General features: G+C 36.9%; 1 protein-coding gene across 7 annotated transcripts in view; it reads right to left on the bottom strand.

Annotated features, from left to right (window-relative positions):
* Positions 1-5,828: 5,828 nt before the first annotated feature.
* The window catches only part of LOC136677790 (CUGBP Elav-like family member 1), a 38,811-nt gene continuing 19,088 nt past the window's right edge, over positions 5,829-25,551 (bottom strand). For 4 of the 7 annotated variants that reach the window (XM_066655435.1, XM_066655441.1, XM_066655436.1 and 1 more), the window contains 13 exons: positions 23,072-23,259; positions 21,674-21,756; positions 21,541-21,589; positions 20,899-21,033; positions 19,781-19,860; positions 19,511-19,672; positions 18,603-18,672; positions 15,230-15,400; positions 13,979-14,095; positions 13,390-13,578; positions 12,528-12,671; positions 11,904-12,075; positions 5,829-7,937 (listed from right to left, as the gene is read on the bottom strand). In XM_066655435.1, coding sequence (XP_066511532.1) covers positions 11,948-12,075; positions 12,528-12,671; positions 13,390-13,578; positions 13,979-14,095; positions 15,230-15,400; positions 18,603-18,672; positions 19,511-19,672; positions 19,781-19,860; positions 20,899-21,033; positions 21,541-21,589; positions 21,674-21,756; positions 23,072-23,259 — 1,516 coding nt within the window. In that variant the 3' untranslated portion in view covers positions 5,829-7,937; positions 11,904-11,947. The remainder of the gene's footprint in view (positions 7,938-11,903; positions 12,076-12,527; positions 12,672-13,389; positions 13,579-13,978; positions 14,096-15,229; positions 15,401-18,602; positions 18,673-19,510; positions 19,673-19,780; positions 19,861-20,898; positions 21,034-21,540; positions 21,590-21,673; positions 21,757-23,071; positions 23,260-25,551) is intronic. The other 3 variants (XM_066655439.1, XM_066655438.1, XM_066655440.1) reach the window with 3 other exon arrangements.

Here is a 25,551-nt window from a genome sequence, read left to right as displayed (position 1 = left end):
TTTTAAACAAGTTAGAGTAAGACTATGGGCTGTACAAAACATGTTCATGAAGTCCTTTGCACAAAATCACTCTCACATAAAGAGATCTCACCAGCTCTATTCTTTCCTGTTTCAGTCCCTTTCAGAATGAGCCATTTAAGGACTCTCACTTTTATGCAAATAAGCTGTTGCTGGCAACACCCCACCCATCTAATATTTATGCAGGTGAGGGGTGGTGCCAGGGTGGTTATATGCAAATTTAACACTTGGAACACTTTCACGCTTGAAGTGTTTATAGGAGCAGTAGAGACCAAAGTGGAAATACAAAAGCATGCAAAAAGTGAATTTTGCATAATATGTACCTTTAAATTTGGTGGTTACCTTACTGACAAATGTGTTGAAGATTACAGGTCTAATGTCGACTGATGGAAAAGGCTAATGTCAGTATCTGGTGAGATCTGTATTTTTTGGGACGTGAGTTCAATATACAATAGATCCAAGTGGTACCGTCTTGCCAAAGGGCTCTTATTGGTGTAACATGGTGTTTAAGTGAGAGCAAGAATTTGTTATACCAACCAGGTGTAAAAATTATAAACTGTTAAAAGTTCCATCATGTCCAATAAATTACTGATGCATTATGCGTCAACTACAGGGTATAAACAGTCTTTATTTTAGGTGAAGATTTTAGAAGCTGTTCCCTCACAAGGTCACATGGTTAATGGGCCACACTCACAGCTTTCACAAAAATACATTCCCTAGGCTGCTCTCTGTGTGAGAAATCTATCAAGCTACACATTACACCTCTTCTAATTAGTTACAAGTGGTCAACTGAGCAGTTTCATAGTGTCAACAAGAAAACACTGCCAATGAAAGGATCTGGATTCTGCAGACCATCCTGCACATGGCCAAGGGCTATAATACCCCTCTGATCCACTCTTGGACTTGCAGCATTGTAACTGTTCTCTGGAGTGATGGAGGTCCATCAAACACGTTTGGAATTACAGTGCAGGACTAATCCTCCAACATCTGTACCTGAGTTCACTAATTCTCTCATGGGTGAGTGATATCAAGTGCACTCAATATTTGGTCGGGGTTCCTTTTGCATGAATTACTGCATCAGTGCCGTGTGGCATGGAGGCGATCAGCCTGTGGCACTGCTGAGGTTTTATGGAAGCCCAGGTGGCTTTGATTGCCGCCTTCAGCTTGTCTGCATTGTTGGGTCTGTTGTTTCTCATCTTCCTCTTGACAATAGTTTTGGTCAGGCAGGTTTGCTGGCCAATCAAACACAGTGACACTGTGGTTATAAAACCAGGTATTGGTATTTTGGTGGTGGCTCTTGAAGCACTGACTCCAGCAGCAATTGACTCCTTGTGAATATCCCCCAAATTTTTGAATGGCCTTTTCTTGACATTACTTTCAAAGCTGTGGTTATCCCTGTGTTGCCTGTGCACCTTTTCTACCAAACTTTTTCTTTCCTCTCAACTTCACATTAATATACTTGGATACAGCAGGAGGGTGTCAATGACTGCCTTCTGGACATCTGTCAAGTCAGCAGTCTTCCCCGTGATTGTGTAGCCTACTGAACAAGACTAAGGGACAATTTTAAAGGCTTAGGAAACCTCTGCAGGTGTTGTTAGTTTTTTATGACCACTAACATGTGTTTACCAATACCTAAGACCCTTTTTTACATCTCTAAACACATCAACACAAGAAGCCAAATAGTTAGTTTTCTGCTCAAATCCACATTTTGGTAATTAAGTAAATGTCTTCATTTCAATAATCAAACAAAACTTTCTCTATACACACTAACCCTATCAAAACATGGCAAACATACCTAAATACTGACACTCTCTTCTCCAGAAGGCAAGGTGAATATTTGTATTTCATTTTATAACGGTAAATGAAATGGGGCATATGAAATCAATCATAAATTTAAAATTTATAATTATAATAGACTCTGGTCAATTATGTTCCCTAACTAAACATATGGGTTATGTACCATTGAGGGTACCGCCACAGAGACAGCAAAAGGTACAGTGACAGTTTTTCTGAGAATGTAGGGTCATGACATTTCTACCAGTAATCAACAAAAAAAAATCAACAGATTTGGCCCCAAATGTGTAAAAATGAAGTACACAAATAAAGTAAAAAAAAAAGGCACAGAATGTGTGAAAATCAAACAAACAAACATGCACAGTCCTGTCCCAATCTCTCTTTGCTTCTGTATGGTGTTGTATACCCACACTGACCACTCAATGTCCATGTCACTAACAGCACTTCCAACACCAGCATGTCTTAGAGTGAATTTAGAATAAGAAGTTATTCATCTACATCAGGTATTTCTCAATGTGGCATTGATCCGTTTATTCAGAAATGCTTATCAGATGTTTCAATATAGCTTTTCATCTGCTGATCCAAAAGTATTTTATTTTTTTTTTACTGTATTTAAGGTTTTGAACATTAGGTTTTCATTTATGGCACGTTGTGTGCAAGCATTTGTAAATTAGTCAAGAACGAGCCACAGTTTTGCTTTTGGAAAGGTTTGTAGGTGCAGAAAATATAGGCATTTTAGAAACATGTTAATTTACTACATGTTTTGTGAAAACAACATGAATTGTGTTAATGGTATAGTTCACAACTGATGGATGTTGTGCAAATTGTAGTTTAGAGTTTTGAAAATGTGACTACAGATTGGACAAAGTGATGTTAACGATTGTAAAAACTATTCTAATTTTCTGTGATAATGACTTTTGGGTTTTCATTGGCTATAAGCCATAATCATTAACATTAAAAGAAATAAATGCTTAAAATGATTAATCTGTAATGAATCTATGAGTTTCACTTTTTGAATTGAATTACTAAAATAAATTAACTGTTTAAATGATATTCTAATTTTTTGATTTACACCTGTTCATATCTGCAATTAACAGAGAATATGCCGTATCACTAGTGCAATATGAAATCCTGATCCAGAACTAATTATCCAGTATCAGTCCTGACCTCCCTTATGTTGCAGAATGCAGTCAAATACTTACAGTATGCGTCCATGTGAGGCTGTTATTGCAGTAAACAACGTAAGACATGCTTTATCATCACTGTAGACCTGTACAAAATACTTCATCTGCAGCAGGGCTGGGCGATATAATATCATTGGTATGTTTTTTTCATTATTTTATTCGCCATATCGCGATATTGTGACGTAAGCGCGAGGTTCTAACGCAGGCCCGTGAACGTGACTTCAGCTCAAGCTACAGCTGGGGGATAAATCGCGAATGTGTAGACATTCCATAATATTTTCTACATGATTTAGAAAATTACCATATTCATTAAAGCGTAATTACCCCAACTTCTGGCCACTTTAATTACAATATTGGAAATCTTAACTAACTGTAAATAAATAGAAGTACTTTACTCACTCAAATCAACATTTTTCAGGAGTCAAATGTGTAGATTAATCTCCCAAGACTTGCTTGACTTTGAAAGAAAATATGTCTTTAGATAAAAACGCTTTTGTTTAAGTAGGTGCCAATACTGCTAAGATTATTATACTTCGGCCACCTCCCCTGCTTGTGACAGTCAAACGAGACAGTTGCTACCACATTCAGTGGTTTTGAGAGGTTCACAATGAGAATACGTTTGTCCTGTGTTGGTATCCGTACTCTACATATCAGGATTACAATGGCGGTAGATTTTCCCCTCAGAGAAAAGGAAGCTAACCGGTAAGCTAACTTTTACACTGAGGGAAATACCTGTCGCGAAATGGAAATGTGTTGTGTTCCACATGCAGTTTTGCACACAAAGAATTACAACACTGTTAGAGATACTTAAATATTGTTTAGATATGTGATTTCTTGCAAGACTGATGTTTAAATGCCCTACTAAGGCTTGATCTTATGTTTTATTGTTTTACCCAATGCGACTGGCGAAGAGAGAGCGAAATTGCACCATATACGGCAGTGGCCAGAATTAGGGGACGGCCCGAAATAGGAGGAATACTGATAAATAAAATAGTACACAAATGTCCCGTTCAACTGTTTTTCATACACATCCCGCTGTCCTACCGTTGTTCGTGTATGTCGCTGGAGCAGTTCTTAGCACATATCACGCGCTCTCAGGTCTACTTCTCTGATAATTGTGAGCAAGTCAACAAAGGACATAAATGAAATAAGTGGCGAAGCTTTATTTCCCCAAAAGAGCGCTGTTAAGGCCATTAATTGCTTGAAACACGCTGCTCCCCCTCTGCCGGAGCTCCACAGCTCTCAGAGAAAGCGCTTCTCATTGGTCATCAATGTTTTTAGCCCATCAGCAGACTTAGCTGTCCATCATTTAGTGCTGCAGCCAATAGAGTCACAGTCCCGCCTACAGGGTTGGTTTTGTGGCGCTGAGAAAAAAGGTCAGTGCTTAAACGAATGAAGTCTTATTTTAGCACCCTCTCTCGAAGAAATATTTTCCCCTCAACATCTGTGACTACAATAAAACCGACTTTTTGAATCAAAGTAATTCTTCATACATAATCACATTAGATAATTTCATAAGATGAAATATAATATTAAAATATTTCTATGAACTGTTTTTGAAGATTTGTTTAATTATTTAAAAAAAAAATAATTAAGCAGCAGCTTGGATGCAGGCAGTTTGTTTCTTAATGCAAGATATTCAGTGTCAAGCAGATACACAGGGCTGAGTTTACTTGAAATGTGCATTGTAACTCTATCTAGAAAAATGTAAGTATCAGATCAGGATTCAGTATCGGCAGATACTCTATTAAAAAAACTCGAATTGGGGGCAAAACTATTTCTTAGACATACAATTGATAATTAAAGTTAGATAATGCAGCATGTTCTTTTGGTGTTAAAAAATAAACACTAATACTTTGACATTATATTTTGTTATGGTTTTCATAAAATCGTATCGTATATCACCATTCATTTTAGGCATATCGGGATATGAGTTTTATGGTCATATCCCCCAGCCCTAATTTGTATCAGATTTCAGGACTGTCTGTTGTTTTTAAATACATTTTTAACACGTTTTTATATATAAATATATTATGAATGTATATCATCTCAAAAATATCCCACTATATCACAGCATTATTTGAAGGCCATATCACCTACCCCAACTCTACAGTCAATTTATCTGTGGCAGTGAACGCTCCCAAACGCTGATTACTGATAACTTTCCTAAGAAACCCAAACACTGTTTATCCTACCAGGAGCAGAAACAAAACCAGCAACCTTTCAGTACCTCACCTACTTCTCTTACCTTTAGACCATAGCTGACTCCAAATAACCAAATGCCCTTATAATGATTGTTTTTTTTTTCAAAATCATAGCATTGAGCTAGTGGGAGTATATAGATATTGTGAGCATATTTTGCAACACAATCTTTGCGATACATCCCCCAGCTGTAGCTTGAGCTCAAGCCAAGTTCATGCGCCTGCGCTAGAAGCTTGCTCTTACGTCACAGTATCGCGCTATGGCAAAATTGTGCAGTCACCATATTTGTGTTGAATGGTGCAAGTGTGTTGCCATCAGAATGCAAGGTTGGAAGAAATGTTCCATTGAACCATGACCTATGTGCAGTAAAGTAACAAAGTTTCATGTTGTTTGGTGTCAATCGCCTCCTGGAAATGGCTTGTAAACTCATTTAGTAACTGCTCCAATAAGTGATTCCCATTTTTATTATTGGCTTGTACCAATCTGTATACCACCGTCTCTAGCACCGTAAACAATTATGCAAATGAAATGACTTAATGATCTTAAAAAAAAAAAAAAAAAAAAAAAAAAAAAAAAAAAAAGTAAACAAAAGTACAAAATTAAACGTTCAGACACAAAAGGTGTGAATCTTTTCCGTTTAATCAGACAAACAACCCGACCAAAGATAAACTACAAAATGACTTCTTGCTGGGTGTGCACGTTGCTATATTTCTGTGGAGACAGTAGCATAAAAATCTTAACCACCATCACCTTTTAAATAAACCTTGACAGAAAACATTCAGAAAAAAGTCACTCTTCTAAACAACTAATGAACTCCTCACTCCACAATTCCAATGAAAACCATAACTTAAATGACAAAAGAAAACACAGATCAGCTTTTAATTCAATTTGAAGGCTGCTTTATAGAATTACTTCCTTAATTTGTACAGGCTTGAGTTTGGTCATGGTGGCAAGTTCTACATGGCTCCACTTGTTAGGATGTAAATTTTCACATTGTGAAACAGAACTTGGAAGTAGAAAAGGCAAAAACTGTACAAATCTTTAACTATTAAATACAATCACTCTGTACCAATAATGACAAACATCCCACAGGTAATTTTCAGAGTACATTTAAACCCACAAACAGCAGCTTAAAATCTAAATAGAAAATGCCAAAAAGTCAATGTCAAACCCAATTAGATTAGTTCATAAGCAATTGCTTGCAATCTACAGTTGAAATAAGCCTAATGAAAAATGGGCATGCTGTATATTGCATAAGGGGATCAGTAAGGAAATCCAAACGTAGATCTCAACCAGGACGCACTTCAATATGGGAGAAAACAAAAACAAAAAATATAAAAGGGCACTTCTGAAGCGAGGGACACTTAAAGGCAGTGCTGGGAGAGAGTGGTGGTTAGATTACGACTAAGAGCCAGTGGCAGATTTGTCAGTTTGGAAAATGTTACTCTGGATACTTTCCACTAACCAAACACCCACGCTGTTGTCACATAAATTGACCACTATACAGAAGAGCTTAAATTTGTTTCCATAAACATGAGTACTTAGGCTGATCTAAGACAGTGGATTTGAAAAGTCAATATAAAGCCATGATACCAGAATCACACTAAAAAGAAAAAAAAAAAATTAAAACAAAGAAAAGGCTCACTTTCAAACATTGTCTCAACACATTGAGACATGTATTAAAATCACTGGTGATTAAAACTGGGACCTTATTGGAAGAGTAAGCAAATGTCATGAAAATAATACAGAAAATGTGACCAACAGCAACATGCAAAACTTTTGGCACCATTTTATTAATTTTATAATTGATTTTTTTTTTTTTTTTTTAAACAGAACTGAATCACATTTTGCTGAGGATGTCAGTGCAGTTACAAAAAACATGCATACTTTAATATATTAACTAACTGTGACAAGAAACTCAATTCTGCTCAATTTATGCATTTTATTTCAGACTAAACCTGATTTTCACACAATAAGAAAATGAAAAACATTATGTGCCTATGGTGGCTCGACACAATACAATGGAAAAAAAAAGAAAGAAAGAAAAAGAAGCAATTCAAGTGTCTATTGTAATGTCACACTGTTAATAGGAACTCCCAAAATTACATCATGCCAACTAACCTAGCACAAAATTACAAGGTTATCCTCGGTTTCAGCAAAATGTGACTGCAAAACATCCTAAAAAAAGTTTTAGAACTAACAAGTGAGAGAAAGGGGGGGAGGGGGACCAAAAAAAAAAAAAAAAAAAAAAAACACAACACACACCCACCCACACACAAAGTGATTCTATAAATTGATTGGCTGCTTTCAGAAGAAAACAAATTAATAAAACTGAGTGCACTAGGAAGACTGCATTAAAACGAAAAATAAAAATTGCTAGAGAAAAAACCTTAACTGGGTAACGAAACAATGAAAATTAAAAGCTTTTGCACAATCTAGTGGTTATGTTTGCAAGTTCTAGAAAAATAGACTCTTTTTGCTCAGAACATTATTCATGAAACTTTTTACATTTTAGTTATAACAGCAGTCTTTCTAGCGCCCTCTATTGGCAGCACAAACAAATGAACACACAAAAACAAACAAAAGAAGTAAATCACTAAGCGTCAAAAGTTAACACAAAAAGGTCAAGGGTGAAATTTCAAGCGTCAGAGAAGCGAAGAGGACAACGGACTGGACGATGAACTTTTGACGTCACATCGACATGCTAGGGAAACGATGAACAAACGGGCACGAAGATATCTAGAATAAAACAACAAAAACAAATAACGAACAACAAAACTAGGTTAAAGCCACAACAGAAAAAAAGGAGAGGGGAAGAAACAGAAAATCATGTGAAATGATTATCTTTGCATGTGGGAGGGGGGAAGGTCACGGGAACGTATTACCTATTTTAGACAACATTTAATGCAACACAAGGAACAAGAAGGAAGAAAAGTGGGAAGGAGAAGACACAAGCAACATGCCAAAAAGGAGTTAAGGGGAGAATATACATCCAACAACATCAAGAGACGACAAAGACTGCCTACCACAGCTAAAATAACAAAATAGTGTTTATTTCAGTAGGTAGTTGGGAATTACCAATATCATTCTGAAAAGGGTGGGGGAAAAAAAAGCAGTTGCCATCAGCAATAGTCAAACATGAGCTAATTCTCTTCAGCTCAGTGCTTTTCACATTTTTAACGTTGACTTAAAAAGTCATTTTAGACAAAAAAAAAAAAAAAAAAAAAAAAAAAATTGTGCTTTTAAGATCTGCAATGATTTCAGTTTGTGCTTAATCTCTGAATTGTGAGGGATAATGCAATACATAAATTTAAAGGCAGCTTATTTGTATACATTTCCATACTAGGCAACACCAGTGGACATAAATTGAAGTTACATTTACTACCTGAACGTGAAAAAGTGAAGGATAATAAAAATGGAAACAGCTACAGAATGTATATTCAAGTCGCATAATTTTAAAATGAAATTATCCACAAGCAGCTTGTAATAGGACTGTTTGGCACATCAGTGGAGTTACTCTGCCATACGGTCAGTGTGCAGCTGTTCTCTGTACGTGCCTAACATGGTAGATCTACAGAAACAGTACCCTCCTGCTAGAAATGACACGTCAAAAAATTTCGGAAAAAAAGCCATATCTGACATGTGTATACTTGTAACGTACAGGGCCGAGGAGACGTTTAAAATGATCTTTGGATTCAGAAAAATCAGTACTGTGCTAGAATGCCCCTTAGGGTTTCCTAGTTTCTTTGATTACTGTTCATATGTATGTGTATTCTTTTTTTAAACACAGGCACAGATCAAGGACTGATTCCCAGGACCAGAGTCTAAACACTTATAGAGGGCTCCAAAACCACACTTCAGCGCTAAAGCTATTGCAGTTCATGTAAAAGACACAATATCACCATATGAAAGTAAAACCAAGAGAGTTTACAGCAGTTTTTTTTCTCTAAACCATATGATCATTTTCCCAGGAATTCAGTAATACTCTATATTAGTAAAAAATTTTGGTAGGATCTACACAACTACACAAATCCTCACACCTAAAAAAAAAAAAAAATAAAAAATAAAAAAAAAAAAACCCTTTGAGACATTATACAGTAAGGGAATTGTGGTAAATGTAATTTTTAAACTTAGCTTAAAAACAGAAGGAAATGTGATGTACACAATGCCACCTTTTTCTACCTTTGCTGTGCTCCTGAATAATGACACTGTATTTAGTCCTCACTGAGAAAAAAAGTTAAAATTGGCAGCATGTACATTGATGTTCTGACCCACAATTTGTCTAACAAGGCTTTGTCGAGCTTTGTCAAAATACAAATTAGAAATACAGAGGAATGAAAAAGGTTAAATTGTGCGCTCCACATTTGTACCTTAGTCGAAATTGCTTGCAAATGCACAGGTAAAACACCAACCTCACTATTCCAGTACTTTTCAGAGCACTGCATATAACTTGGCCACCATTAGTGAGGCAACTCAAACAAGTCTATAAAATGCATGGTAAGAAACCTGCTACTTTACAGAAATGCACCCCAACTGACAGACAGCTACAGAAACATGCTTTCCTGTCATTCTGTAATAGAGACAGGTATATGTAATGTGTGTAAGAGTAAACACAACATAAGTTCTGAGGAGAAAAACAGTGTTCTCCAGGTACAATAACTTGGAACTGAACATTGGAACAGCACCCTAGGAACTACACATGAAGCATTTGATACACTTTTTGAGTGTTGGACAAAGACAAGATACAACACTTAGCTAAAAAGGGCCACACGCCTGTAGCTTTAACAATCTGTGAATGTATTCACAAAACTTCACATCAGGATTCTACAAAATACTGTTGAATATTTTGAGTGATTATTAAACAACTGTTTTTTTTTATTCAGAGAAATAATTTACGCAATTTTATAAAACCTCTATAAAAATAGAAAAGGATTAATAGCTAAGTAATATACACCATCTGGACACAATCCATTCCCATAAAAACAATTTTAAGACCCTGTAGGCCTCAAGTATGTACTGATTAATCTTTCCTCATTATGATAAACATATTTACTGGTCAGTATTAATCATGAATACAATTTCAGAGAGTACAGACTAAAGTAAATAGCCATGCTAAACTAGATGGTCTTCAGGGTTTTGGTGTTAGTATTAGTAAACCCACACAGATGCAAAGCAGACTACGTTTAGTGAAGAAGAAAGGGGGTACCTTGATAATTGTGCATTTCTTTGTACAAGAAATTGATCGAATTTGGTGGTTGAAGAAAGAGAAAAAAAAAATGAAAATGAACAGAAAGTAATTTTCCATTTTTTAAAAACACTATCATCTTTCATCTTGTAACTTCAGACACACGCAGGATGCAATTATTGCTGAAAGCATACAACATCCACTTGCACCAAGGTGGAAGATTGTTCGAAACAACCACCATCATCAAGTTTAAAACATGTCCAGTAGGCAACTTGAATGAATGTCTGTCTAAGTGTTGTACATAATACTTTTGAGTCTGAATATCATCTCCGTGGCACAAAGTGATACCAGCACTGAATAGAAATTCATTAAAATCCTTAGGGCTAAATAAAGTGGCTTGAATCGTCCTTGAGGCTACAAGATAGGAGCTGTCCAGGATTGTATGTTTGTGTAATGCAATGCATACAAATGAATCTGTCCAGCCCATCATAAATGGTATAGTGACAGTTTTCATATTCAGCCATATATACTGCACTGGGTTCATTTTACGTTAATTTCATCAGACAAAAGTGAGGCAATCCTGAGAGTAAAGCATGACATTCCTTTGCACCTATAGCTTGTGCTGAACAACAAACAGTGCCAACAAGATAAGAAAAATCATTGTAAAAGTAAACCAATCTAAAATAAGATGTTGAATCTTTTTTTTTTTTGGTAGGTGAACAATAAATACATAAATCAAAACATCTAATGAAATAAGATTATTTCATTGTTCTTGGGGGGGGGGGGGGGGGGGGGGGACAAACATACAAAAAAAAAAAAAAAAAAAAAAAAAAAAAAAAAAAAAAAAAAAATTTACAGACCATACTTTAACATCACCCCATTATGAAAAAATTGCGGTATTCAAAATAAATAAATAAATTAGTGAAATAAATAATCAAATAATAAAAAAGGCATCTATGAAATCAGAGTCTAATGGAGAGCAGCCCAACCTATCAGATGCTCCAAATCATTATGGTGACAGAAAGATTATCTTTTGCAATCTATGCAGCAGACCTCCAAATTCTATTTAAAAAGGCAGCTCAGTAGGAGGCATCAGTTTGACTGTCCAAATATACTGAGTCTATATAGTGTAAACACAAGAGGAAAATCTACAGGGGTATGATTAAGATGGAGATAATGACTGTGGAACTGAGAGCAGTCAATGACTGCCTTTCATTGTGCAACATCCTTTGATGCAAGATTTGTACACAGCAAATGTGTAATATGGCACAAAAATGTGGTTTAAAAAAAGGAAAAAAAAAAAAAAAAAAAAACCCTAACAATTAAAAAGAATCCATTTCTCAGCTGAACAACCTTGTGGTTTTATCATTATGCATGTTGCTTTTCCTTTTCTTGTTGATGGTTGTTAAGAAAGAAGATATGTAGGAAAGGCAAGAGGAGTGAAGGAATAGTAGGAGAGGGTTAAGGGTGGGGCAGGCTTTTTTTGTTTTTAAAACGTTCCAATATCACACTCCACTTACCAGAAACACATTTTCAAACCAAGTCCATTTTAGAGTAAAAGCACTCAGTATGGCTTGCTGTCGTTTTTGGATCGTTTCAGTTGAACCTTCAGTCGTTTCATTCCGATCTGAAAACCGTTCATTGACTGAATGGCCGCCTGGGACGAAACAGGATTGTCGTAACTCACAAAGCCTGTCAAACACAAAAACGAACATCTGTCAACACCAACAAACATTTATAACCAAAATACTTCTATGAACAACATTTGATCAATAATTAGGAAAAAATATAAGGCTTAAGAAGAATGTGTCACTTAATGTATTAGATGCAATCTTGCACTTCAATTGCCAAGACAAACAATACCGTTTTCAAATGCTAATATCAATTTATCTTTCCATTGATAATTAACTTGAGTATTTAAGTCTGGTGTTAGTGGACTATTTCTGTACTTTCCTAACCGTGTGCAAGAGATGTTAGAAGAAATTAAAATAATTGCTAATTAATACTTAGTGGAATGGTGTACATCATTACATAAGCTTTTTATTTATAACCCAAGTCAACAGCCACATATTCAGGTATTAAATACTTCAAGAATTTAGTTTCAAGCCACTAGCTAAAACAGAGTAATTGTTTTATTACTTTACCAAAACACTTGCTGAGGTTGGTCTGTTTGTCTATGAACACCTTGGCTGAGATGACATTGCCAAAAGGCATGAACATCTGAAGCAGATCCTGGTCACCAAACTCCTGTGGCAGGTGATAAATGAACAGATTTGCACCTTCTGGACCTAGGGAGAAGCCAGAAAGTAGACAATACATAAAGTAGATGTAATTTTAATAATAACCCTTTAAACTCTAAAGAGCTCTTTTAAAGATGTACCGTTGAGGGTGTTAGGATCTGTTTATGTTTTATTCAAGGTCATCACAAGCATTTTCTTTAACCCAATATTGTCCAGGACGTGAGTATCAGTACTAGCAAAGTAGGAGGCAGGAAGCGAGTGTGTTTTATTCAAGACGTGAAGCTAATTATTATATTGTTCTCTTAGTGGCGCACTGTCATTGAACAAATCAATATGTGTCAAGGAGAATATTGTTAAGATTGATATTATGTTTACTAACAACCTCCTGCATTGACTAGCACTATCTGGTGATGAGGGATACCACATCCTTGTCACCAAAAGAAAGAGAGGCCAAATATACTCTTGGCCAAGTGGCTTTCACTGCTTTTCCATTACCTGACCTTTCCAATTCAATACAAATTGAAATGCAATCTTTTCTTGTGACATCCATGTTAAACATGCGTTTTAGAACATTGGACAGCAAAGAAATATGTTCTCTCAAACTATAAGGATATTTGAATTAAATTGACATCAATTAGCAACGTTGAGCTGTGAAAGTCTAAGGACCACACTTTCTTCCTTTCATTCCAGTTCGACTGAAAGTGTTTGGAGGCAGGGAATTAAAATGCTGTAAATTTATAAATCACTTTACTTTTCCCCCACTGACCTTCTTTCTGGCTGCCAGCAGCACTGATGCTCTGCTGAGAAAGCAGACTCTGGTTATACAGACTGGGCAGTGCAGCTGCTGCGTACTGCTGAATCCCAGAATACGCTGCCTGGGTCAAGGCCTCCATTGTGCTTCCGGAGCCATTAGAAAGACCACCACTGCCCAGGCCACCATTAAGAGCGGCCATACCTGCATTACATTACAGACATTACATTACAGACAATGTACTTCACAACCGCCACTGAAATGACAATATTGTTTGTTGCCAAGCTTTTAAACTTAACTTTTCAACTCTGGCCTTGAGTCCATTATCTATAATAAGATTAAAGGAAACAAGCTTGACAACATGGGGGGGGGGGGGGGGGGGGGCAATCTGGCAATGGGCCCTTATACTGACTGGCATTAGATTCGTGCAAACACGCAAAATTAAGAAGAATCTGTCAGAATCTTGATTGTTGCAGATAGTTGCAGATTGTTGAGAGTTTTCTCATGCACTGGTCCTTACAAAAGGAGTCTCTGTGTCTGGATGCTTAAATCATCTTTTACATCACTTGAATTTTAAAATAAAGCGCTTATGAAAAAACCTTACCTGCTAATGAGCTCATGTTTAGACCAGCTCCAGCACCTGCAGCCAGAGACTGCAGGGCACCCAAAGAAGCCATGGGATTCACAGAAGAGCTTGTACTTGAGGTGGGAGAGGAACCCGCTGTGCGTACAGTGGAATAAAACAAACACATTTAAAGGGTTAAGAAATGAAACAGTTGTTTAGAAAAAAGTTAATAAATAAATAAATAAAACACAAAATGAATAAAACTAAACTACAACATATAAAGATCAATAAAATAGAGTTTGTTACATTAAACAGACATATGCACAGTTCCACAAAACCTGAATGAATTAATGAATGAATGAACAAGACATTTCTAATAGCTGGTACATCACTGTTTAGGTTTTGGATAGCAAAGAAATACAAGAGGTCCTCAGGTTACGTCAGTCCCGAGTTATGATGTTTCGTGGTTACGCCACATCTCCCATTTACTGTATAAAGCCTTGTTTCGACTTAAGTGGTTTTGCATCGTAACGTGAACTTCGTGTTTGGTGTGCGCGGCGGAAGAACACATGGTTACGTGGCTTGGGACCGAGGAGGATAGGTGTTAGGATAGGATAAGTGCTTACAGTATGTTATTTACATACAGTATGTACGTATGTTCCGACTTACACCGGTTTATGATGCAGTGTAGGAACGGATCAACGTCATAAGTCGAGGACCCCCTGTATTCTACATTTTTACTGAAATGTAATTGATCTTTGATTTTGCATGAGATCTGCCAAAAGTAAAGATATGTTGGTCAAAATAATGTTTTAGTTGATTTAAATTAATGTGTTCAGTCTGTCACTGTCATGCAACATTGGTACTCCTGGAATGTCTCAATGTGTATAGAAAGGTATGTGTGTGATGGACATTTTTAAGTAACAATTTAACCAGATATACAATAAATAAATAACTAAAAATTATATTCTACTTGATCACTCTCATTCCTCCAATATATTATGGAAACTAACCAAATGGTACATAGCATGGTCTTAATTTTATGCTCCACAAGCATTTTGTAATTGTTTTAAACACTTATGCCAAATAATGTTTTAAAACAGTTTCATATCTCAGTCTAAAATGACAAAAGAAGAAAAGTTTACATTCAATTTCAACAACTGGCAAAATTTTACAAGGCGCACTGAACACAGATACAGAAAAGTATCACACTTGGGGCTGTTGCAACAAAAAACATGGGTTACCATAAATGTCATAAAAGAGCATTGGGAAATAAAAAGCAGAACCAACCCTTGCAGCCATCCCAGGCAGAGTGAGTCTGTTGTCCAGTAGGCGTACCTGAGCTAGTGAGCACGCTGAGGGGAGAGCTGGAGGTGGTTAGGGCACTGCTGCCTGTGGGAGTGGCCTGTGTGGCACTCGCAGCTGCTGCCAGTGCAGCTAGATTCTGCATGGCATTCAGACCTAGACACATAGACAAATATATTTATGCAGCCAAAACATCACGTTCATTTCACGAAATGTGTTAATCTAAGGCTGGGCAAAATGGCAATAGAACAATATCAGAATACACGAAGACATTTTCACTACATATGTATAATGATGTATTATAATCTAATATTTTAAGCTGAATCTAATATACTAGGAGTTTCACGGCATGCGTTTTGATGTCCAGTTAGTATCATCTAGATTAAATTTACCCAAATGCAATCTTTAAAGAATAAAGCAGTGATGCAGATGACTTAGAACGTCAACTACTTGGCACTTTGGAAAAAAATGCCATGGGAACTGCATTCCGTTACGTATAATTAACAGATTCTAAATTATACTTGTGTGAAATGAACTGCCCAGACATCTTATTATAATTCTTGTATGCTCTAAAGAAGCCACAACATTACACTGGGTAGCCTGAAACAAACAAGATGTGTACAACAGAGCCTTTTTAATATTGCATTAAGTACTCTGAAGGTCAACATGGATAACAAACCACTAACGTTTGCAGCTGTCTTTATAATTATAAGGAAAAATAGTGATTAACTACATTGAATGGAAAGAACAATAACAATAATTAAGCAGATATAGTTAGAAACTCTTGTAATTTAAATAATCAAATCAAACTTATTTTTATAGCCCTTTTTACAACTGATGTCACAGAATTCCAGTAAAGAAAGATTTGACAGGACATGTAAAAATGTAGAGAATGTAAAAATCCTCCAATATTTCTTGTTTCCTTCTAGCAATGGAAGTTTTGGAATTCTGTACAGATTTCTAGGAGTGATACAGCCAGCATTGTGCAAATGTGCTCTTTATATATCTTGAGCACGCCAATAGTGTCTGGCACCAGATTCAAACTGCCAAGAAGGAACGGAGAGACCTGTATGTGGTTTTCTTAGACCTCACCAATGCTTTTGGCTTGGTCCTGCACAAGATCTTGTGGATGGCCTTCAACTAATTTGGCATACCAAACCGCACCATAAAGCTCATCAAGTGCTATTTTCAGGATCTGCAGTTTTGTGTAATAGCTGAGAACACCACCACCACTTGGCAGCACCTGGAAATCCACATCATGGCAGGCTGTACCTGCCTTTCTCCCCTGGCATTTGTCATGGCAATGAAGCTGATCATACGACACGACACAACATAAAAACCATGTACGAGATGCTTGCTGCAGAAACTCCAGGAGAACATCCAGTGGACAAAAATGGATTTTAAACCAAGCAAGTCTCGCAGCATCTCCACTGCTAAGGGACAACTAACAGGAGTGCGGTATCCCAGCATTCCTAAAGAAGCCAATCAAGAGCCTTGGATGTTGGTATGATGCAGACCTCAAAGACACCCAACAACTTGAGCAACTCTGGAAGGACACAGTTAACGGCCTCAGGCAGATTGACAACAGAATCCTGTGGTAGCTAACCATGTACGAAGTCTCCCTAACCCACGCTCAGTGTATGGAAATATTAGTGAGATCTTGGGTGAGGAAATGGAGCAACTGAGCCCTGTCTCTACCACTGGATAGCCTGGTCGAGGAGTTCAAATGTGCTAAGGTGAGACTGGACATGTCACTCACTGAGTCCTAGGACCCTGTGGTAAGTGATACAACGCCTACACTTAGAACAGGGAATAAGTGGACTCCAGCCACAGCTGTGTAACAGGTCAAAGCTGCTTTTCTCCTCAGTGATTTAATGGGCCATGTCCAACAAGGCAGAGGAGCTTATGGAATTGGAAAAGTAACACCTCTCTGGAACAAGGCTGATCTGCAGCCGAACAGCGAGCAATGGTGATAAAGGAGGTGTATTGACAGGAGGAAGCAGCCAGATGGGCCAGAGCAGTAGCACAAGCCAGAAGGGCCAATTGATAAACTGGGAAGGTGTTGAGAAGAAGCAGTTCTCATGGAGTGAACTCTGGGGCATGGAATTCAATACGCTAAGATTCACTGTCTGAGCTACATATGATGTGCTGCCTTCTCCCACAAATCTGCAGTTGTGGCTCGGAAATGACCCATCTTGCTCTGTGTACAGCATCACTTAAGCACATCTTGGTTGGCAGCTAGACTAGTCTCCTTCAAAGCAGATACACATGGAGACAAAACCAGGCCCTTAAGTGTCTAGCTGATAAACTTGAGTTGCGTGTAAGAGGGTATCCATCAATGCCCATCCCATCACCAACCAGGATGTGCACTGACACACACCATCATTATTTTGGGAGGGGGAGAAGCAAAGAGAGAGCCCCCTTAACACTTGACCTGAGCCTGCCCCAGCGGAGGGTGCCTTGTGATAAATGGCCGAAACACCCTGTGATACCAACTGATGATGTGTCCTGGTGGTGAATCCTAGTAATCCTAGTGCAAATGGAGTAGGGACTGTAACAGCTAGTCCTTCATTGAATATTCATGCACAGCACACACATCATTTTAAATCATTGTGTACAGTCTAGCCTACTGCTGAAAGACACACGTTTGTCTATTGCACATTTCATTCCTTAAAGATGGGGTTAGGGAGACCCAAAATATTATAAATAAATAAAACCAGGAGCGGGTTTTTGTTCGGCTGGTAAAAATAACCAGATATTGTAGTTTTAGCAGGACATATAGGTAAACAGACCCTTTACAATTCAAAAGATGTTTCCTCACCACTCTATTGCATGCTGGGAAACTGTCTAATGTGTTTACAAAGCCCCAGTCTCCGCAAAAAGGTAAATAAAAAAGTGGCTAGGTAAATTACCACATTTAATAGGCCACTGTTAAATCCAATACTCGACTTCCTATCTCTCTGCTCAAGGCACAAAAATTGTCAGTTATGCCATTCTGTTCTCAGTATTTCATTTGAGCCATTATGTTTCATTTAAGTATAGTGGTTTTTAATTTGTTTGTTTTACTTATTTAAGATATTAAAACATTTCATATTTTACAATCTCTGAATATGTTTAATCATTAAAAGTTCATAGCTTTTTAAAGGTGTCTAACTTACAAAAATATTATCTATCACAATTACTTCCAGAACAATATATCAACCAGAAAATATAGCTATTGTGACAGGCCTACTGACTTTCTGCCTGGCTAATACAACTAGATGTAACGTAACTCACATTTTTCAGTCAAGATATAAGAAAAGGGGGAGGAAGGGGAGAGAGAGGAAAAAATAAATAAATACACAGCCCTTGGACTCACCTGACATGGGGTGGAGATTGTTGAGCGCATTCCCAGAGGAGGCGGATTGCTGCAGGAGCTGCAAATAAAGCTAGACATTACACCAAAACAGAGAACACAGAGAGAGTCAGGACTGCATCCAGGACTGTGAGCACAGGAACGAGAGAGAGAGAGAGAGAGAGAGAGAGATGCAAAGATACAGTAAGAAAAGAGGACAATGAAAATGATCCAAAATGGAATCAAGACTGGAGAAAAATAATCAAAAGATGTATGACAATGCCAGAAATATTGATGACGAAAATAAGAGGTGAAGGGGAGGCTGATAGAGATAGAGAAACAGAAGAGAAAGGAAAGAGGATTTTTCACAGCATACCCATGGAGCAGCACTAACACATTCACACAGGGCTCCACATCTACACTGGCCTCAAAAAGTGCAAATTGAGTTGCTCTAGGAGTTTTATAGAAGCCAATCTGAAACAGCAGGAGATCTGAGAGACCAGATTGGGAAGGTTGTGTTGCCTTAGCATAGATCTGTAGCCCAAATGCAAAAACAAACTTGAAAACACAGCAAAAAAGATGTGTAACGTTAAAATCAGAAGTATTCTGATGTAATTCTCTGCAAGCTAATTTTTGCTTTCATAAACAATAAATAATCAGGTGCTGAGGTGACTTTGAGTGTGTAAAAAACGTTAAACATTTGGCATTTCTAAAGATTTATAGTTGGCTGCATAAGTATATAGCCCATGTAATTCTATAAGTGACAGAAATCTTTAAGTCTGTCAACAGGTTAAATACAGTAGATATATAACTGTTTGTATTTCCGAGTTGTTAGTCAAACTGACAGCAGCTTAATATAAAGCTTCCAATTCTGTTCTAAGAGGTAAGGGAAGAGTGTGTATGTGTTGATTTTTGGGTGTACTCGTACTCACTGCGAGGTATTGTGGGCCTAGTGAGTTAAGACCAGTTAAATTTCCCCACATGGAGGCAGCATTGAGTTGCTGCATCTGTTGTTGCAGCTGTTGTGCCATGCGCTTCTGTTCTTTATCCTTCTGTGTGTCTGCGAACTTCACCACGATTGGAGAGGAACAGCCCTGATTGAACAACCCATTAAAAAAAAATCTATTTTACACACATCACAAGAAAAAAAAATCCCACAGGGGACACAATACAGAATGTTAAACTAAACTAGATTCCATTACCTCCATAGTCTGTGACTGGTGCATGGATTTAATTGCAGACTGAGCCATCTGTCTGGCTGTGAATGTAACAAAGGCACAACCTAGAAAGATAGACAGTAAAGTAACAAATGATCACTTCAAAAGAGTGACATTTTATGAGATTTTCTCAAACTTATAAAAAAAGATTAGTTTTTTCTATTAATGGCTTAAAGGTTTCAAAATAAGTGAGGCAATATGCTAAACACTTCATACACGTAACCACTTCAGAGCTGTGTTTCACTGCATTCAGGAGTTGAACTGTTTTTTGCTAATAACTTGAGCTGGTTGAGACCTCATGTGATAAAGAACAAGATTTGTCAAAATGTGCAAGCTGCTGGAGAAAAGTTTGATCAGATTTTCGGTTGTCTCTTATCTATTATACATGCAATTAGATCCATTTAATGAATAATAAATGTAACTTGTTGTGTAAAATATTTTAACAAACATAAGGAAACCAACAGGTCAATGACACATGACGAACAGGAAAATGAACCTCGGTCTACTGATTAAATCACCGAGTTCTTTTTGTTAGCCCTGTGATCATTTAAAACTGACATATCTACCATTTTTCACTTTAACACTGTTTATAATGGAACATCTGTGAAATGATTTGGTCAAAATACAGCATGGATCAAACACAGCATTTTTCTTACTCTGTCGAAATAGCCCTTGTTCCAAATGACTGGTTCAAGCCCCTGTGGAGAATGAGCCTCAGTTTACTTTCAAGTGCAAGGCACTCTGGAGTGAGGTGCAAAGAGGATATACAGTGACTTTAGTCAACATTTTCACTATTCCATTCCTCCTCTGTTCTCGTTTTCAACACCTTTAATCAGTACTTTGAGCTCTCACAAACATTAGGTCTAGCGTTGTGACTGGAGAGACTCAGACAAAGAGCCGGGATAACCCAGTATCTGCTGCCTACGTGAGACGCAGCACAAAATTAGAGCAACTCATTTTACTTTGTCTTTAGAGAGAGTGAGCGAGAACATGGCCCCTTTAAGCGTAGACCTATTTATAACTTCACTGTGCAAAAAGAGGTGCATCATTTTGGTCATTTTTCATTCATTCACTAGCGGATATGAAGTGTGTTAGTGTTTTACCACGGCTCAGTCCATCAGGTCCCCGGAGAATGCGGCATTCCTCAATCTGACCATAAGGTGAGAACATGAGCCGGATGTCGTTCTCGTTACACTTCTTTGAGATCATCCCAATGAAGAGCTTTCTGTCTTCTACCGCTGAGAAAGGTGAAAAATAGAAAGTCAGGTTGAAATGTTTAAATAAAAAAAATACTGCATTAATGTAAACATTTTTCTTTCTCTCTCCCCTACTATTAATACAAAATGGTGAAGATCAAAAGCGTTAAGCCTCTCTTCCATACAATAACTTACAGGCATCTCTACAAATTAAAATAAGACAAAACCCTGCTTTACTTTTAAACTGTGCTAAGTAGATTATTTACTTTTTTTTCCCTTAATATAAGCTTTAGAATGGAGGAAAGTAGAAGCATATACAGCTAAAATGTTACATTGTGCTGTTTATAAGGGCTATAATTTTGTCGTTCCATAATTCCAAAGCCAAATTTACTACGTGAATTACGTAGTGAAATTTACTACGAAATAAATTACATTTTGTTTGCATGTACAAGCTGAAGAAAGGTTTAGGAGTCATTTTACAAAAACACTGTTCTGGCTCAAGTGACATGCTAGAAAAACTTGTCACGCAAACTGCAGTTATATACTTACAGTTGTTCTTCTCACTATCTGCTGGCTTCATCTGAATGGGATGGTGCATCTGTCACATAAGTACATATCAGACATTCTAGCTTACACTTGCAAGTCATTTTCTTAATAATTTAAATCATTATAATCTACTCACCCCTGGCAGAATTTTCATGTTGTGAAGGGCGTTTTGTGCTTCTAGTGCGGATTTACGTGTGTAATATGTGATAAAACAACAACCTGCAATGCAGTGAAATGAAGTAGGTAATTAACTTGATTACACCTAAGCAGTATCATATTGTAAAATTAGTAGTTTGGGACAGAGGGGGACAATATGACATTTTTGTTGTTATAACTGTAGATTCTTTTGTAACCATTTTGAGCTATCATGGTTATTTTCATTATGTAAAGAACAAGGCATAAATCTAAAAAAAAAAAAAGCATAATTAATTAAGAATGTCATGAACATTGTGGTTTATTGCCTTGCAGTATATGAAATGCTGAATGTTATTGCATATGGTTTTTGACCATACAAGGGGGCTGTTTTGAACTATACCCTCCTTTCAATTGAAGATGACAATTCAAAATGCTCTTTAGTCCCAGACTAGCTCTGGAGTCTGAGGCCTTTCAGCCACGGGTGAGGTAATCTGACATGCCTTGATATTTTAACAAATTTCACCTACCTAAAACATTTTGTTCCAAAAAAGCTACACATGCTAATATTCAGCACAAACCCAGCAACAATAATGTGAGAGAAGTATGCTGGGCATTCATCTGTTTTTTGTTTAAATTAACTCTAAACATGGACTTCCCAAAAACCTATATTCAAAGGTGCTGACATATAGTGAAAACACACATTGTGAACATTTATGAAGTTTTCTTTTGAGCTCTAAACTTTGTAGATATAGATGTTGGTTACACACTGGTGTTTACAGCTTTCTGACAATCTATTTTGGTTTTGTTCTATATTGTTACAAATCTGATGATGTGTGTTTTTCTCAATACCTGTGGCTCAAACATTGACTATCTCAGTTTACTCATCACAAAATAAAGCTGTTCCTCCTCAGGCAGCTGAAAAGCATGACTGTGCTGTTTTGGAGCTGCTCAGTGTGAATCCATGGCAACATGCTTCTGTTAATAAGACTAAAATGGGCATATCTACGTGTTGGGGTTGTAATCCTCCAATAAGAGCGGCTGGATTAGCATGCTGTTATCATGTGAATATGAATGGGTGGGCCATCAAGGGTCGCTGTCTGAGTCTATGACATGAAGCTAAAAATACATTTTTTTTTAACCTCCATACATACGTGAAGCAGACCCTTTATGGTTTCTGGGGGTATGTTTATTATGTTTCTAGGACAAAAACTTGCTGAGCTTTAGCCATAAAATCTAATGATAGTATTATGTATCTTGAACATTTCTAAATATTCTCATTTTCCTCATACTGACCAGTCTTAGTTTGATACTAATTAAACTAGTTCAGGATTAGTATAGAATTTAAAAAAAAAAATTAGAGACAAATGCTTATCAACAGGCATAACTGCCAGACTGTGACCTTTGCTCTGTGGGGGGTTTTGACTCCTGTCTCGAAGGACATTGATTTCGTAGATGGCACCGTAGGGTTCAAAGAGCTCCCGCAGCTGCTCCTCTGACCAGGACCGTGGGATCTGACCCACAAACATCTTTATGGCATCAATGTCTGGCTGGTCCGGGTGGTCCAGTGTTCCATTCATCTTCTTCGTTCTAAAAAGAAACAGAGATATCCCATTCAGAATGACTGTCATCTGGAACACTGACCACATCTGTTGAGAACTACAGACATCATTTCTCCAAAATTTTAGTCAGGATTAGCTGGAGGATGTTTTGTATCTGACAGGCATATCCGCATTAATTAACAGTTAAATTTTATGTACTGAAATCAACTTAGTTCAACCAGCATTTGGGCATGAACATTGTCAGAGAAAAATGCATGGATGCAAAATGAATAAATAAATAAATAAATAAAATTAAATAAAATAAACCACAACCCACAATTTGAGATGACAGTCATTATAAAAGGCTATTTCAGTGACAGTTCTGTTAGTGCATCCATTCATAGTTAAGATAGATTTAGTGATAATACACTATTGAGCAACATTAGTTACTATCCTTAATTTCATTTCCAGTTAAAATGGTCAACAAGTATATGTTGCAAGAAATATCTCCTTACATAAAAAAGTGAAAACAATACAACCATTGCTGAGAGAAGAGGAAAAAGGCATAGTTTGACATGATAATTTAAACAATTAAAAAAAAAAAAAAAACAAAACAAAAAAAAAACCCTAAACTTTGGCATGTATTTGTATAAAATTGGATAAATTAATTAATCGGTACAGGGACAAAACAATAAATAGTGATTGTTAAAAATAAATAAATCCTTTATTCTCATAGGTAAAGAGCTTGTATTTAACACAGTGGTAATGATGAGTGTGCCTTCCTTTTAATGCAAAACATTCTCAGTTGAGGAGGGTTATTGTTTTTTTTGCATGGCGGACAAAGTCTAATGAAGCTGTAAAAGATTGTAGATCACAGAATGCCCTTTTGTGTCTTTTTATTTTACATTTAGATGGACAGTCTGTCTATTTGATCATTTAAAAAGTGCTGTAGACGTGTTACTGTTGGTCAATTGCTTATGATTTGTTTTAAATTGAAAGAATTTAAAAATATTTGTAATATCTATCCAAATATTTGTTAACTGCAGCCATATAAAATCATTTAGGAAATCGCTCAATATTACATGAGAAACAGGTTAGACTACAAGGCAAATCATAGCTCACACCATTTGGTTCACTAACATTTCACATAACATTCTAATGCAGGTTTAGCATCTCAGACAGGCAGGAAGTAGTTTTGCATAGTTTGTGTTTATGAAGTACTAGTTTAACTAGATTCACTGAGTAGCAAGAACACTGTATTTAGGATAAACATTACAATTACCATTAGTATTATCAGCTATTAGATCTACAGCTGACTGCTGTGGATGTCCAATTGTTCAGCACGCTATCATCAGCATGATAACTGTTGTAGCCTTGGACAGAGCATACATTAAATGAGCAATGCTGACAGAGGTAGCTGCACATTGATTCAGTCACTGCATAAGAAAAGACACAGTGGTGTTTTGTCTGGTAGGAACTAAAATTGTTTGTAGCAATACAAACATTACGGAGGCACCAAAAGATATTCAGACAGGAGGGATTTTGACTGAAAAATATACAAAAATGATCATCAAAAGTGAATTCAACCACCTCTTGCACTGGTAATCACAGGTATGAAGCAGCACCAACATGCCAACCATGTCACTTTATAGGTTTAAAAGATTCTACTGCACCAAATATTTTCCGCTGTGAATTACACACAAGTAAGAATGGCAGGAAATTGCAATGTTTTTGTCTAACTAAAGACTGCGGCCACTTGTACTGTCTACTTTATGGGTCATCGAATATGCCCTAAGAATCCATACATTTAAATATAAAGTATTTCAACATTTAAATATACAGTATTTCAACCATATAACATACAACTACAGCTTTGAATTTTAAAATCATATAGCAGTAAGTCACTTTTTTGGTTTAATCTCCCTGAATTCAAAGCCTATCTGTTCCATCTTGCACAGTCCAGCAGGACACACAAAGAGAAAGTACCTCTGGTTAATGCCATTCTAAAACAGTCTTCTAGTTCCCAATTTCCCTTCCACATCATTTGAGCTGTAACAGGACAGACTGCTTTAAGACAGAAACCAAACTGGAGTACTCTCAGGCTTTGTAGAGCAAAGCTGACAGCTAAATAGCCAGATTAATGGAGTTCATTGACTGGGGAGAGAAACGGCTAATAAATCTTTCCCTTTGTCAATTCTCCAGCAGATAGAACATGTAAACTCCTTGTTTGAACAAAAGGCACATACTAAAGGCCAAATAGGTAAATGGCAAATGTAGTTAGGAGTTTACAATGAAAATATGTTTAACAGCATTTACAAACATTTTAAATCAAAAGTTGTTC

Source organism: Hoplias malabaricus, chromosome Y, assembly GCF_029633855.1.
Source record: "Hoplias malabaricus isolate fHopMal1 chromosome Y, fHopMal1.hap1, whole genome shotgun sequence".
Taxonomy (NCBI): Eukaryota; Metazoa; Chordata; class Actinopteri; order Characiformes; family Erythrinidae; genus Hoplias; species Hoplias malabaricus.
The sequence above is the reverse complement of the archived record's forward strand: the minus strand, read 5'-3'. Positions and strand labels throughout refer to the sequence as shown.